Source organism: Poecilia formosa, unplaced genomic scaffold (assembly GCF_000485575.1).
Source record: "Poecilia formosa unplaced genomic scaffold, Poecilia_formosa-5.1.2 Scaffold143, whole genome shotgun sequence".
In the NCBI taxonomy this organism is placed as follows: domain Eukaryota; kingdom Metazoa; phylum Chordata; class Actinopteri; order Cyprinodontiformes; family Poeciliidae; genus Poecilia; species Poecilia formosa.
The window spans coordinates 270,678-286,898 of record NW_006800082.1 but is presented as its reverse complement, the minus strand read 5'-3'; the positions used below and the strand labels follow the sequence as shown (position 1 = coordinate 286,898).

The following is a 16,221-nucleotide window of genomic DNA, read 5'->3' as shown; positions in this document are numbered from 1 at the left end:
GATACAAAAGTATATTTCTGAAGAAACCCAGAACATTTGACCCACGTCAAAAACAATTCTGCCAAACACTGAAAAAACTGTTAAAGCACTGAATTCAAGAAAACACTAAATTTCACTTTGACAAGTTTAGTTGGAATTCACATCACTGACCAAATAATTGCACATTTTGGCATTTAGGAAATTCAATTGCTTAATGGAAACACACCAATTTTGAAAAACTGAAATTTTGCGCACATTTAGCGAGAAACAAGATGTTGTATGTCTTTTATATATAAATATCTGGTTTCCTCATAAAGACTTAAATATTTCTAAAGATGCTCCTTTCAGACTCATTTTCCAATTAAACATATTCAGTCTAATTCCTCTAATTCAGACTCATGTTTCAGTGAAGTTTGCTTTAATGTTCTGCAGATAACAATCCGATCCAATCATCTGTTTCTACATCCACAGATCCTTTATCTTATTTATATCCTTCCCCTTTTATCCTGTGAGTTTCTGTGATTTATATCCCGACTCGTCACGCTAACAATACGGTGAAAGTCGCATAAAAACAGCGGTCCTCGCTGCCCGGGTCGCTTCCTTCTGCTCTTTTAAGGCCGGCAGAAATAAGGTTTTTTATTGACTGACAGGGAGCAGAGGAGCCATTAGACTGCAGAGCTGAGAGGCGACCACGGGGCGATTTCAATTACCCCGCTCTGCCCCAGCAGGAAGTCCCCACAAACAGATAAAACAACAATCAGGGCAAAGTATGCGGTGGAGTTCCAGGGATGTAATGTAGATTTTGCACATTTTTTTTTTACCTCTTTCCTGCAACAGGCTATTGCAGCAAGGGGGGAAAAAGGAGTAGTAAACGTACACTAAAAGAACTCAGAAATTTCTGAGCATGAAAAGTTGAAAACTTGCTAGAAATAAATCAAATTGTGAGAACAGGAACAGTCAAGACTCGACTGAATTTTTCTGAGAAAATATGACGTACCTCCTCCACCACCGTCTACTTCCTGGAGGACGTTGAGCGCTCAGGTTTTAGTCAAACCCATTTTGCTTCACATTGTCTCTGCTTGAACAGATAAATATTTGATGCTGCACAGTTTGACAGCTCAGCCGTCCATCTTTTGAAATGACTTTGTCCCAGAGATCCGGGCGCCGTTCGGGCTGGGCTCCACGCCGCGCGCAGGAGGGCCCCTCCATTTTATCTCTACGTAGCACAAATGGATGTTGAGTTGGCATCTGGATGGAGGATGATGAATTAATCAGTGTGGGAGGAGAATAAAGTGACAGGTACTCAGCACCTAAAACCTTCCAGCTGAGCTGTACTTGCTCTGATTCGGCCCGTAGGAGCCGGTCTAAACGCGACGCGGGGAGAAGACGGCATCGTTCAACTGTGAAGAGTTTTTTTTTAGCTGATGGCAGATGGGAAACGGAAGGATAGGCAGGAAATAAGATGGCAGCTCATTAATCAGCCCAATAACTTCACACTTTCTGCTAATTTCACCTTCTTCTCTGAAACCTTTCTACAGGTTTGTGCTCACATTGGAGCAGGAGACTTTGTTTTTAAATGTAAAAGCATTTTAGGATTAAAAACATGAACTGAAGGATTGTGTGACAGTGTTCACTGATTTGATCCTCATCCTGATGTTAAATGGATCCGTATCAAAATAACAAGTCGCAGATCATCTACCAGGTTAGCAGCTGAATTTAGTAGAAATGATCTTTCTGCATGTTAAATATTTTATTGCTAGGAGTACCAAAGTAATGGAGAACCAACAGATCCAACAGTCATAACACCAGTGGTCTCCAAGCTTATTTTGTTAAACATTTAGCTCCAAAAACATCCAGCTATGCAGCTTAATATAACTAAATGTATTGCTGTATTTCCTATAGGCAAACCCAAAGTGGAGCTGAGCTACGATAAGATGTACACCGTGACGAGCCGGGTGACGTTCGCCGTCAGTAAGGAGGACGACGGCGTCCCGGTCATCTGCATCGTGGAACATCCTGCGGTCAAGGACTTCCTGGCGCGCAAATTCCTGGAGGTGCAATGTGAGTCCAGCAGCTTCCCACATATAATCCTGTTAAAACAAAAAGCTTGGTTTTTATCTCCGTTTTGTTCCCGTAAGTGTTATAAAGGCAGTCAAATACCTGTTTTCACTTCACCTTAGTGCACTCTCTGCATTAGCAGCTCCACTTTTTAAAGAGGGGTTCTGTGGAAGCAGCATAATGCAGCAGAGAGTGTTACCTCTGCAGCTTCTGACAGTTGAAGAAGGCTTTGAACGCTGCTTTTGTTTTTAATAGCAATGCTGCAGTCAGTAAATGTTGCTTCGTCCAAATATTCAGCACCGCAGTCTGTTTACTTTTAAAAATGGCTCCTTTTACGGGGCTGAAAACAGACAGAGCAGAACCAAGAGGAAAACCAACCAGGCAAAAATTATATGTTTCAGTCTGATGTTCAGATTTGTAATAAACCAGTTTTCATGTCTTTATCACTTCAAACTTTTAGCTTTTTTTAATTGTAACCTAGATCTTTGTTTTCTTTTTGTTTTTTTTGTTATTGGAGGTGAAACATTTAAATAAAAACCAAACGTGGCTTGTAGGTTCTGTTATCCATCAACTACAACTATGGTGGCATATTAGGGCCATTATAGATGAAAATATTAAAAGAGAGGAGTGAATTTTCACCAAGAAACTGAAAATTTTTTAGATTAATTTCAGAAATTTTCTAGAAAAACAAGGAAATTTATGAGCTTCTAAAATAGAAACATTTTGCATTGCTGAGTTTAAAATTCAAAAATCATTCAAGAAGATACTAAGATTATTTAAATTAATCTCAGAAATCTTCTAGAAGAAATTTGAATTTCAAAAGTGAAAAATGTTTTCACTTTTGAAAAAAAAGTGAAAAAATGTTTCTGAGATGTTTATCTCAGAAACATTAGGAATTTTATTGAAAAAACAAGGAAATTTCTCCACTCCAAAAGTCAAATATTTGCTACAAGAAACTCAGAAATATTTATATTAATCTCAGATATTTGATAAGAAAAACATAATAGTCACTGAATTGAAAAAGTCAAAAATTTGCTTAAAAAGTGAAATTTTGAGATAAATTTCAGAAATTTTCTAGAAAAAACTTGGAAATTTCTTGGTTTCAAAAATGTTTGACTTTGATTAATCTCAAAATTTTTTTGATGGAAGTTTACTCTTGTCTCTATCTGCAGTGTCTCTTGCATGCTGTCACACTCAAAGGAGGGAAATAAAGATAAAACACTCACTGATGTGTTGAAGATCAAATCTCATCAGATCACATAAATGTGAGGTTTCCTAAGCAGAAAAGTCATTTAAAAATTCAGTTTTCTTTGAAGATTTAAAGTCGGCTCCATGTTCCGGTGGAGATGTGATCAAAAGTGTCGGCATAGAAAAATCTTTGTCTGATCCAGAAAATCTTTGGATTTCTTTAATTATGAATGAATACACAAGGTTCTGATGCAGTCTGGAAAAATCTGGAATTAGATTCCAGTGTTTTCCAAATCTGAATAATATTAGAAAACAAATAAAGAAATAATATTTCTGATCAGAGTTTATATATTCAGAACAATCCTGGAGGAAACTCAGTTTTTCTCCAGTTTTGTTTATGTCTGTAAATATTCATAAAATATAAACTGATCAGTTTCTATGATCTGATTTGCAGAAATGTGTTTAATTTAGGGGCAGAATGTTGATTTCCCTTTTTTTTCACTTTGAATCCCCAACATTTGATCAAAGTTGATCTCACTGCATGCGAGTTGCTCCCAGTTTGAGCTGGAAAACTAATCACCCTCCATCCATCAGGGATCAAACGGCAACACTCGCACTTTTGACGCGTTGCGAGTGAAAGAGGAACACACCCCGGCGAGTTCGTCGACATCAAAGCGCCTCCGTGTCCAAAAAGGACAACACGTAGACAAAAAAGATGTCAAGCCTCCGCGGGGGGGCGGCAGCCGCGCCATAAAGAGAAAACCTGATGAGGACAAACACAAAGGATCCACCAGCCAACCGCTCGGAAATATTCACCACGATCAGACCAACTTCTGCAACTTTTACACCCTAAAGAGACGTTTTTACTCTCAGACCAGACAAATGAAACTCCAAATTGTTGCACTGCTTTTTGAAACTTCTAACTCTAGATGCATTTACTGTAGGAAATGTGCTGTTATTTTTAAAGAATCACAATTTTCTTTCTAGCTTGAGGATTTAAAGTTAAGATGAACATTTAATTTTGCATATATTTTTTTCCATGGGATGGAAAATGATGTAAAAAAATCAAAAAGGTCATAGATTCCAACCTAATGACAAAAAAACAGACATAAAAACATATTACTAGTACTTTCCAACCAAAAGAACCATTTTACTCTCACACCAGCCAAATAAAGCTCAAAAATATCACACAACTATTGAAAAAAGACAACTTATAACTTCAGATAAAACTACTATTGGAGATTTCATTTCTATTTTTAGAATTAAAAGTAAAGACAAACATAAAACATAGTAAAAAGAAGATGGATATATGTTTCTGTGGGATGGAAAATGAGGTAAAATATAGAAAAAGCACATAGATTCCAACTTAATTGTGAGAAAAATAGATCTAGAAACATATTGCTAATACTAATAATACCACAACATTAAGTTGTGGAAACTCAATGCAAATCCTGTGTGAATAAACTTCTAAAAAACTGTGAAAAACCTGCATTAAAAAAATGCATTCACCAATTAGTGCACACAAAATAAACATTACAGACTAACAGGAGATTCAAGGATTTCTCAGACATGCATGAAAGAATCAGTTAACACTGAGTGTGCTTTTGTTGAAAGAATAAAATTATAACATGATGGCAAGCTCAGAAAAAGTTGATTTTACATGACACTGGCCCTTTAAGGCTGTCAGGGAAAGTCAGGCCAGCATAACTGACCGACTTCCTGCTTTCTCAATGTTTTTTTTTAATTATTATTATTAAAACCTTGTTATCTGGCTGTGATGGTGAAGATGATCTTCAGAGTCTTTGTGTCATTTTACCAAATCACAGATATTCCTGAATCAATGCATAGCAACGACGGATGTCACGATAAGTCATGTGATTTCCAACCCACGAACACACGTCAACAGAAACTCGCTGAAGGAACTGTAGGCTGTCAGAGCGACCTGGAGACGCCGGGCGTCCTTCATGTTTATGGGTCCGAGATGACAAGGTCAGACGAGTGGAAGCAGGAAAAAGTTGCCTCAGAGTCTGAACTGCATGAAAAAGCCAAAGGGCTGCTGAGTGGATGCTGGCGAGCCCACTGAGCTGGCGGCGCGCCCGCCTGCCGTCCATCAGCAGGAAGCGGACAGACGGACAACCAGGTTTCTGTTGTTTATGGCTGAGGAGGTCGGACGGCCTTTTGTGGAGCTTTTCTGCCGTGGCTCAGGCCTGATTAAAAACACCAGGATCAAACAGAAACCTTTAGGCCACAACAAGAGCGGTTTACATCACCGGCAGGAAGTTATGATTCCTCCTCTCTGCAGACGTTCAGATCCAACCCAGATATTTTTCTCTCTATGAAGAGGTGGATCAAATCTGAAAACTATTCCGTTGTGTGTTCATCAGAAAAAAAGATGCATTCAGTACAGAGCTTTGTAAAAGTATGTACACCCCCTGAACTCGTCACCAAACACAGACTCCAGTGGATTTTATGCGATGAACCAACACATCGCAGGTGGAACAGAGTGATCCATGTTCTTCTGGGGTTTGTTTTCTCCAGCTCTGAACATCTACAGACCGAATCTTTGGTCCGTTCTTCAGAAAACAGCTCAAAGTCACTCAGATTGCCACAGATTGTTGATTGGATTTGGCTCTGGACTTTGACGAGACGTTTTAGCAACAAGGCAACTCAAAGTTGTTTACATACAAAAAAAAACATAAAACAAGAAGAAATATCTCTTCTCTTTCTGCATGATGTCTCCTTTATGGGATGGGTCATACCTCCCTGCAGTGGTGGGAACTCTTCCGCTAATGTGCTAACAGCTGCAACAGGGGCGATGTCACACAGTGTGCACGAGAGCGCAGTCAGTGCTACACAGCTCCGCAGTAAACTGGTTCACATTGTTATCTAAAGACAAAAACAGATTGATTATAGAAGCTGCTGTTAGCACCTTATGCTAGCAGTTAGCATTCTATGTGTCTATCAGTGTAGCTTTAGTTTTACTCTGAGACTACCAACATTTCCAAATGCCCCACATGATCCGTGATGGTTGAATGTTTAAAGTAAGAAACCAGAACATTTTGCTTAGCCTTCCTGTTATCTGCAGAAGTTCCTCTCTCTGTTGCTTAGAAACGTCTTACAACTTTTCTTCTTCCTTTAACTTCACCTGAAGCCGCTTCCTGAGGCTGAAAACAGCTACATTTCAGTGTAGCAACTTCACACTGAAGAGTGTTAAATTTGTTAAGTAGAAACTTAACTGTGGTGCTTTTACTGGCAGGAAAAAAGTAGGGTTTTTGCTTTCTGACCTACCAATCTTTGAGCTTGCCACTAAAGACTTTTTTTCTAAGTGTGGTTGATTATAATTTATAATGATGTAGTGTTTAGTGTATTCTTAGAAAACATTTTGTTTGGAATATCTCAAATAAGAAGCGTATCACCTGGAATGTTTGCAGTTTAGCTTTGGATTTATTGGCTTCTCCATCTGTTGGATGGAATCACATATGAACTTTCCAAAATGAGGCTTAAGTTCTGGTTAGATTAAAACATCTTCTTGTTTGGTCCTTCTCCCAATATAATATGTCCACAGTTTAAGCTTCTCTGGCTCTGAAGTGCCATCTTCTGTTTTCTGGTGGAACTTTTCCTTTTGCCCTTTGCAGGTTGACTTCTGGTGAGGCCCAGCTAACGTTTTGACCCCTAAAGGTTTATTCCATGCTTTGGTTTGCGGTTCGTTTAGAATCCGTTTAGGATGCAGCTCCAGAACAGCTGTCCACGGTTCAGAGAGCAGGAAGTGTAGAGGAAAAACGCCTTGAATGTAATTTTATTGTTTATGTCAAGCTGATTCCACCGAGGCTAAGCTGGTGCTGCTTGTTGTTTTTGTTGGTTTCTCAATAAAGGTTCCTTTGAGCAGCATAAAATTGACCGCCTCTCACTCAAACGCAGCCGAGGCGAGTCATGGATGTTGCTCTGATTGTTGCATCTTTTGTTATGTCTGTTGGGAACCTCAGATTGCTCGCTCTGTTTGCTTGAAGCAGCAGCTTTTCCACACATTCTGCTCCTTGACACATCAAGTCCTTGAATGGGCTTCCTCATTTTGCGTTTCATCTTTTAAAGGATCCAGATTCTCCATCGTCTTTGATTTCGACCTAAAACCAGTAGACGCTGTAAATGTACGCAAAACTTTCGAAATTCTGCTAAAAACAAAAACATTTTTTGTAATTGTTTTTGTGAAAATCCCCCCCACAATTTTGCAATTATAGTGTTTCTATTAAACAGGAAACAAATTTAAAATCACATGTGAATAAATTTGTTCAAGTTAAAAAACATGCATCACCATCTTGCTCTTACCACTTCCTGCATTTCTCCACCAATGATTCATGTGATGTGGAAAAATGTTTCCATTGTAATTTTGTGAAATAAAAAAAAATAAAGAACACCTCACTGCAGGGCAAAAACTTTTTTTTTAAAATTTATTTTCATAATTCCAATTTGTTTGATTTTTTGGTAAATAGAATATTTGTCTCCAGAGTTCAGTTGTCTTGGTGTCTTGCTCAACACAAGAAGTTTGGTTTAACTTTGCATGATGCGATTTTTTTCTTTGTATTGTACATAAAGTACAATTTTTGGAGCTATCAAGCCTTGTGGGTCTGTTTTTCCCCTTCCTGTGTCTTTTTCTTCTGAGTCATACGATCTTTTCTTGTTTTTCTCTCGTTGTTTCAGACAAACCAGAGGTGAAGATCGTGGTGGAATTTCCTCAGGGTTTGACAAGAGAAGGAGAAAACCTGGAGCTGACGTGTCAAGCCAAAGGCAAACCAAAGTAAGTCACTTTCAAACACTTTTTTCAACCAATCAGCTTTTTCCCAGGGGGGGCCATGGCCACTCCTGCTAAAAACTTGGGGGCGCCACTGCTCTGGGCTGCAGAGTTTCTGCCGGATCTCAGATGATCTGAGATTAGAACAATTTTAACATATCAAAGTTCAAACTGAAAACCACCAACAGAACCTGGAGCAAAAGCTTGGATTTGATTCCCTGAAGAAAAGGAGTCATTGGCACAACCTGTACATCCATCAATCCATTAGTCCATTGGTCCAACATCCATCCATCCATTGGTCCAACATCCATCCACCCATCCATCCATTGGTCCAACATACATACATACATACATACATAGGTCAATCATCCACCCATTTATTCACCCATCCATCCATTGTTCTGACATTCATCCGTCTGTCTGTCCACTTATCCATACATGTATCCATCCATCCATTGGTCCATCATTCAGCCATTGGTCCAACATCCATCCATTCATTCTTCCGTCCATCCCTCCTACAGTCCATTAATCCATTCATACATCTGTTCATCCCTCTGACCATCCGTTCATCTATCCATTGTGTAGGAACCTCCATTGACATCATCTTAACCACGTTTTGACATAAAAACGGTTCAGCTTTGTTTCAGTGAAAATCCCCACTGAGAAAACTGAATGTAGTTTAATTTATTATAAATGTTAAGCACATTGATCTTAATATCGTGTTTAAATAACTGGTAGCAAAGTCATATCAGGCCGAATGAATCTTTCAAGTTTAGCGTTATTTATTAAGCTTTATTTTCCTCTTTCTTGTTGAAGTCAGGGACGGTTTTCTTTTCATCTGAAAAAGCTCAAGGCAGCAGCCGTTTAAGTAAAAATGACGCCATAAAATAAAGATTTTTCTGAGGAGCACGGTAAGAAGTTTTCTGTGTTTTACCTTGAGTTATTTCTCTGACATACTTCTGCGTGCCAGTGCTGAATCATTCTCCGACTCGGGAAGGAAATTATTTTTTTCCTCTCTTTATAGGAAGCAGTTAATATTAAATAACTCAGCACGCAGCTGCTCAGTACGTACAGTATCTGTAGCAGCTCATAAAGGAGATAAAATATTTCCTCTGTTCCTCTGGGTCCACTGAGTGAGAATCTATCACATGCTGGCCTTAAAACGCAGCTCTAAACTGTCTGCTTCACTCTGCTGCTCTACTGCATTTTCTGTATTATTTCTTAGCATTTTCTACCTAATTTTCCTGCTTCATTGTTCTTTATTGACAGCCTCTGAAGCCTTCAGAAGCTTCACTTTTTTGTTTTTAAACCCTGCATAGAATAATATTCTTAATATTCTGGGCATGCAACCTCAACTTGTACATTTTCAGATCACATAAAATCATTTAATGTGCAGAATTTACAGTTTTAATGTTCATTTGATGCTCCGAAAACAGCGCTATGAAGCAAACGTTTTCCCACATTTTAATGAGATATTATGCATGTATTTATGGAAAAGTCTTCACACATTTATGTTTATTTGTGTAAATTACATCCCAATTAAGAGTCGTGGCTTTCATGAATTAAATATTGTTCGCTAAACTAGTGGTAACTTTTACTAAACTTGTTTTTAATTTGTTCAGCTGTCAGCACTTATACCATAAAATCCTGTTGCTGTTGAAGTAATAATTGATAATCTATGTTATTTTTTGATAAAGTTACAGTAAACCTCTTTGTTTTGACGGTTAATCACATAAAGCAAGTATCCATGAAGTGGTTTGTAGTTTAGTTCAGTTTCTTCTCTTTGATAATTACAAACGTATAGCATGTTCCCATGAAGCTCTGGAGTATTTCCATATTAATTTAGTTTTGTTTAGTTCCAATGACTAACACCTCAGGCAATGACTAACACCTCAGGCAATTACAAATAAATATTGAGTGTATTTAGACTTCTGGTTGCTGAACTTAGACTAAAGCATCTTTAAAGCCAAAAAATAGGAAACCATAAACCTGTTCTGTTTATCTGAGGTGATTTACAGATTTGCACTCTGCTAAAATTTGACTCTCTTGCTTATTTTTAAATCATATGTTGTGTCGACGATTAGCAACCTAACTAGTTAGCAACCACAGCTAGTTAGCAGCCATGCTACCGCTAAGCAGCATGGATCATACTTCTCAGAAAAATGGAGCGAGTTCTCTTCCTCTAACCTGGAGGTCTTCACATTAAAACCTTTTTGAGTTTTGTGCCTCTGGTAAGGCAGAGTTTGCCATTTCACAACTTGTTTGGCCTTTTAGAGGACTAACTCTTTTTCAGAAATGTCAAAAACCAACTTAAGTAAGTGTAAAAATCAGTTTATTTTTTTAATTTAGCCATTTCCATTAATGTTTAATGAAGCAGTACTTCAAAAGGCGCTTAAAACTTTTGATGTAAACACAGCTAGTGACAAAGCACAGATCCCTCCTTCTTACCAAGCAAGTGGCAACAGTGTACAGATAACTACTGCAAGCTGTTGACGTTACAGCAATCCCTCACATGGAGCAAGCACGTGGCGACAGCTGAAATGAACAACTTCCATATAACAGGAAGAACCTGACGAAAAATCTGGTTTGATTTTAGATTTGCAAATTGGTAAATTACAGATATAATATTGTTGCTATGGCCGATAACCGATATTTGCCAATATTATAAAGATTTCATTACTGTTTCGAACCCATTGGAAAAAAAGAAGAGCCCAGAAACAAACGGCAACAAGATAAAGATAAATAAATTACTGAACTGACTCAGATATTTTAAAAATGACTGATATTGATCAGTACCGATGTTAGTGCTGATATATTGTGTATCCCTATAACAATAAATAATTATTACTGGCATTTACAAATTATTACATGAGCTCCTGGTCTTTCCGTCTGTGACCGTATTTTCATTTTAAAGGATAAAGTTGCAACTTACAAATAGTCAAGTACACAGTTAATGTACTGTCTGCAGCTTTAAAAGCATTCAGCATCCATATTGATCAAAAAACAAGTTATATTTTTAACTTCTTTAATGTGACAGCCACAAGTTTAGCAACTGATTTTTTTGGACCTTTTCCTCAAAACTGAAAAAATAAAATCAGCAATCACTTCTTTAAACACAGCATTTTCAAAAGGAGTTTCCATCGAGGATATGAATGTATAAACTGTTTTGACAAATGCAGTTAAATGTTGAGTTGTAGCAGAAACAGTTGAATCTTTTTTTTTTTTTTCCCTTCTTGTTGGAAACTTACTGAGGCTTTTATTGGCAATAATTGATTCCTGCAAATGTCTGTCGGTGTCGTGTGAAAGCTCCTGTCCGTCTCTCATTAGGCAGCCATTTCGTACGTATCAGTGGCGAACGCAGGTGTTGGTTTGCTCAGATGACAGGTCTGTGTGATAGGAGATGTAATGGAGTGCAAATACAGCCATTAGCGAACGGGGGAGAATAAAAGAGCGAGTGCCTCGGGCAGAAGTCCCGCTGGACGGTTGAGGCCTCCGTATAGCTGGCAGCGTTTGCGTCGCTCCCGTTAATTTGTTGACGAGGTCGCTCAGATCTAAACAGAACAAAACAATCATTGGATGATGGTGGAGTTGTGAATATTATATGAAAGTGACCTAATGAGAGGAGAAACTGCAGCAAACAGAAAAACACAGAGACGTTATCGCTTCTGTTGGTTTTAAATGTCACTTCAAGGCAATTTATAAAATAAGAACAAGTTAATTTAATCATACATTAACTCCAATTGATCCCAGTTATGAAGTCGTGCATTTATTGCTTATTAAGAAACTGGAGTACTTTCTACAGATTCCATTTAACATATAATTACACAATTTGACATTTTGAAAATAAATTTGCTTAATGGAAACAAGCCAAATTCCAAAAAGCAATTATTTGATTAAAAAGTGTTGGCGCCAGGATGTGCTAACTAATTGGTTTATTTCACAAAACAGTGAAATAAACCAATATCTGCAATACAGTCACTTTTTTCGCATCACATGATCAACAACAGGATGTTACTACTGGCGAAAACCACGACGAAGAAGACAACAGGAAGTAGTTGGATGCATGTTTCTTAATGACTTGAACAAAGTTATTAACATGAGATTTTAATTGCATTTCTTATTTAATAGAAACATCGCAATTGTGAAATTGTGTTTTCTTTTACATTAGCAGAGTATTGGCGAAGTTTTGGACACATTTGTGAAAGAAACACAGCAACTTAGTGGTAACTGCAGCTCCTTTAGTGGCTTCAAGTAGACCTGACCTTCCTGCATCATTTACGGCGCACGCCTCTGCTGTGGCAGCTCTATGCTGTCGGGATCCTGTTCTGTGTTCATTTATCAACAAAATGAGCAACAATTTCAGTTCAGAGCCTCCTTTTTGCTGCTAAATTATTGAATAAGTAGATATATTTATTCAATAATTAAGAAGCAAATGGAGCTGATGCAGATTGAGATTTTTTGTGTTTTTCTTTATATGAAATTTTCATTAACAAATTTATTTGTTATTGAAAACAATAAATGTTTTTTTTTCTTTTGTTAGCCATATTGTTTTTTTGTTCTGTCATAGTAAGTAGAGCCAGAAATCCCCAGTGACTTTTTGCTCAAAAGCAGACTCAGTAATTAAATTGGGCTAAATCCAGTGAAGGGTTTTCAAGGACAGCTCTGGAAATAAAATAAAACTGATATCCTGACCAAGTTAGGAAACTGTTCTACTGAGACTCTGTTTTGGACCTTTGCAATTAAAATACGTGTTAATTAGTTGTGGAGCAGGAAAAAAATTCACCAAAATGTTATTTAGCATTTTTAGCTTGAGATAAAAGTTTGGACATCACTGCATTAAAATATTTGAAAGTAAAGCTTCAAATGTTTAAACCGTTATTCAATGAAAAAAAAAATCATTCATATTTTCATTAATTTATGCATTTTTTAAATAAAAACTCCTCAAAATGATTTTTAATCAGTTAAAATCCAGTTGAGCAGGACGCGGCGAAGTGAAACTCAGCTGAAACCTCCAGCTTTATTCCAGACATCCTAATCTGGAGCTGCCAGGGACGGTTTTTACTCTATGATCTGCTAAAGCGGGACACAACATGAGCACACAGACACAAAACACACAGATCAAAACACCATGTACCCCAACACACACACACACACGCACACACACACCCCAACCCCACCGACCCCCACGGTTTTCAAACTTGGCATCGAGACAAGCGCTCCCTGTATTCATTTTCTAAAGATGAAAACACAATCAATACAGTGAGCCGGGAATTGGAAGTCATTTTCATTAGAGCTGCTGAGAGTTGTGTAGTCATTACACCAGATAGCGGCGCCGCGCCCGGCTGCAGGCGGCCATTTGTATTCCAGACGCCTGCCCTTCCTCTCTCCTTGCATCCCCATCTTACCTCTTTGGTCTATCTCTGTCTATCAGCCTCCACTGAATTCATTTCAGCTCCTCTCACAACATCCAGTCCACCTATAGAATATCTGCTCCATCAGAACTTATATTTTTGTTGACTTTTCTTCTGTCGCCCATTAAACACACTTGGGCTTTGCTTGTTTTGCTTCGGATTCTTTTTGGGTTGAATTTTTTTCTGCTTCATCTTTTTTTTTTTTTTCTCCACCTCTTCGATTTGTGTGCTTGATCCCCACCAAATTTGCTTTCAAAGGGAGGGAAGCAACTTAAAACGGCGCAACAAAATGCAACAAGAGAGGCCATCAGCGCGCTCAGGGGAAATAACGGGAGCTGGCAGCGGCCTCTGGAAGCCGCTGCAGCCAAATGGAGATGTTTTTTGTCTCCTTTCCCCCCTCCCCAACCCGCTGCTACTCAGGGCACTTGGAGCTTATTGTCATAAAAATGGAATAAACCACCCCGCTATTCAGGAAGAAACCAGAACAAAGGCTGACGCTTAATAGTTGCCCACCTACACAGGTAAAAATATCAATAGCTGCTGCAATTAGTAGCATTCATTTAACACAAGGAGACAATTAGATTTAAATTCATTAGTCTCCATAATAACCAAACTCTTTTTAGAATTGATCAAAATTATGTCTGGAATAGACCTGTTTTAGCAGCAGAATGGAAAAATAAACTTTTTACCCATCAACAGGATTCTATAAATGGCTCTATTGTGTTTTACTTCCAACATGAGAAACATATCTTGTTATAAGTTAAATAATTTGACAACTAGAGATTTCTCATTTATCTTTCTAAAAAGTTACTAAGTTAGTTTTGTCTTATTTTAGATGCTCTAAGATGTTTGCATTAGAAACTAAACCAAAGATACTTGGTAAGATGTTGTGTTTTTGCAGTTTATGTGACACACTTACAGCAGTAAACTGTTGATCTGTTGGTATGGATTTCTCAAACATGCATGAAAGAACCAAAGCAACTCTCCAGTTATGTTTTTGATGAGTGAATAACATTATAACATGATGTAAAGCTCAAAACAGTCGATTTTACATTTTACTGCTCCTGTAAAAGCATGTCTGCCAAGTCTGTGTGCGCGCAGCTCTGGAGTCTGACTGTGTGTGGCAACCCTGTGGAAGGAAGTAACAACAAGATTTATTTGGTGTTTCAATAACTAAAACAGGCAGTTTTAAAGGGGACATATTATGCTAAATTCACATTTTGGACATTTTTGTTCTTCCATTTGCATTTCTACAGCTTCTATAAACTGTCTTGCCGCTTAAAAAAAACCAAAAAAAAAACACTCAGCCAGTTTTTTGGCAATAAGTTTGTTTTTTGGCGTCTGGAAAATGAGAAGTTTCAAAAATCTCCAGAATGGAGCGTCACCTAGGTAACAATCCAAGTTGTTACCTAGCGACCCAAATGGAACTCCGCCCGTTACCTAGCAACCCAAGTTGAGTTCCAACTTGTTCCAACTTGGTTTTATGACTTTATGTGTTGTGCAGCGGTTGCTGGAAAAGACAAGTGATTTGTTGATGACTTACCACCCAGAATCCACATGTTGCATTCTTTTTGGTTGTGCAGGAGGCTCCACTTCTGCTTTTCAAAGATGTACGGTTGTGTAGTTGTGCATCTGTTTGCACTCATTTTCATGTCTGAGTGTAAGCGTGGAGTTGGGGGGTGTGGCCAGCAGCAGCTTATTGGGATGTAAAGTGACAAGACGCCCTAAAATGGCTCAAAATAGGAACAACTGGGCAAACTAAAATCTCATTTTCTAAGAATGATTTTATTCAAAAAGCTGTAATGAACATGTTTTGTATAGGCCATAGACTGGTTCTTCACTGTTCAAAAGAAGCACATAGGACAGCTTTAACCTGAGTGAAGTTGGACCCCCCACCTTCTTCAAATCTATCAAAACTGGTGCCAATTCGGCTGTTTCAGAGGAAGTTTGAAGTCTTTGCAGGCAGTTTTTGTCCCTGGCTTCTTCAAATGTTGGCTCCTCTGTGATGTTCCACGGTTTATTCAACAACCTTCTTTGGTTTAGCTGACGGTGGGCATCCGGGCCGATGGTTGAGGACCTCCAGCGTCTCTTTGTCCTCACTGTTTCCTGATGTTCTGGTTCCAGGCCGCAGCGGGTCAACTGGCTGAAGGTGGATGACGACGTCCCGTCCCACGCGGTCATCACTGGCGCCGATCTCTTCATCGAGAATCTGAACAAGTCATACAACGGGACGTACCGGTGTGTGGCGTCCAACCCGCTGGGCGAGTCCTTCGATGACTACGTCCTCTACGTCTACGGTAAGTTGAAGCACCAAACTTATGATGTTTCTGTGATTCACGCAGGTTTTTTCAAGTCGTGAACACTTTGCTCAATTTAAGCCAGTTTTAGGAGACTGAACATGAACAGCAGCATAATTAAATGTAAAACATTGAGTGATTTATGAGGCCGCTAAGCTGTTAACACAGGTGCTCATTTGTCGCACTTGGAGCATACTAAACACTCTGCTGGCATAATTCAAGAAATGCGACTTGACTTTAAAACAAGGGATCTTTGGATATGCTAACAGCTCACTGCTGAAGTCTGGCTGCTTTATGAACCACACTGTTGATCCGCTCTGCAGCTTCATCTAGAGCAACACGGATAACGCAGGAATCCTCTTCCTGTTTGAGACAGTTTCACATCAAATGTTCCTCTTAAACACATTCACTTACCATAATGAAATTAAAACATCACCTTTATGCCAGGTTAAGTCAAAAGTATCCACAGGGCTAGAAAAAAAAAAAAGATAAAATAATATAT

General features: G+C 38.5%; 1 protein-coding gene across 1 annotated transcript in view; it reads left to right on the top strand.

The window, feature by feature from the left end:
• The window catches only part of cadm1a (cell adhesion molecule 1a), a 416,025-nt gene that overhangs the window by 346,920 nt on the left and 52,884 nt on the right, over positions 1-16,221 (top strand). The window contains exon 8 of the mRNA XM_007562962.2: positions 15,547-15,719. Coding sequence (XP_007563024.1) covers positions 15,547-15,719 — 173 coding nt within the window. The remainder of the gene's footprint in view (positions 1-15,546; positions 15,720-16,221) is intronic.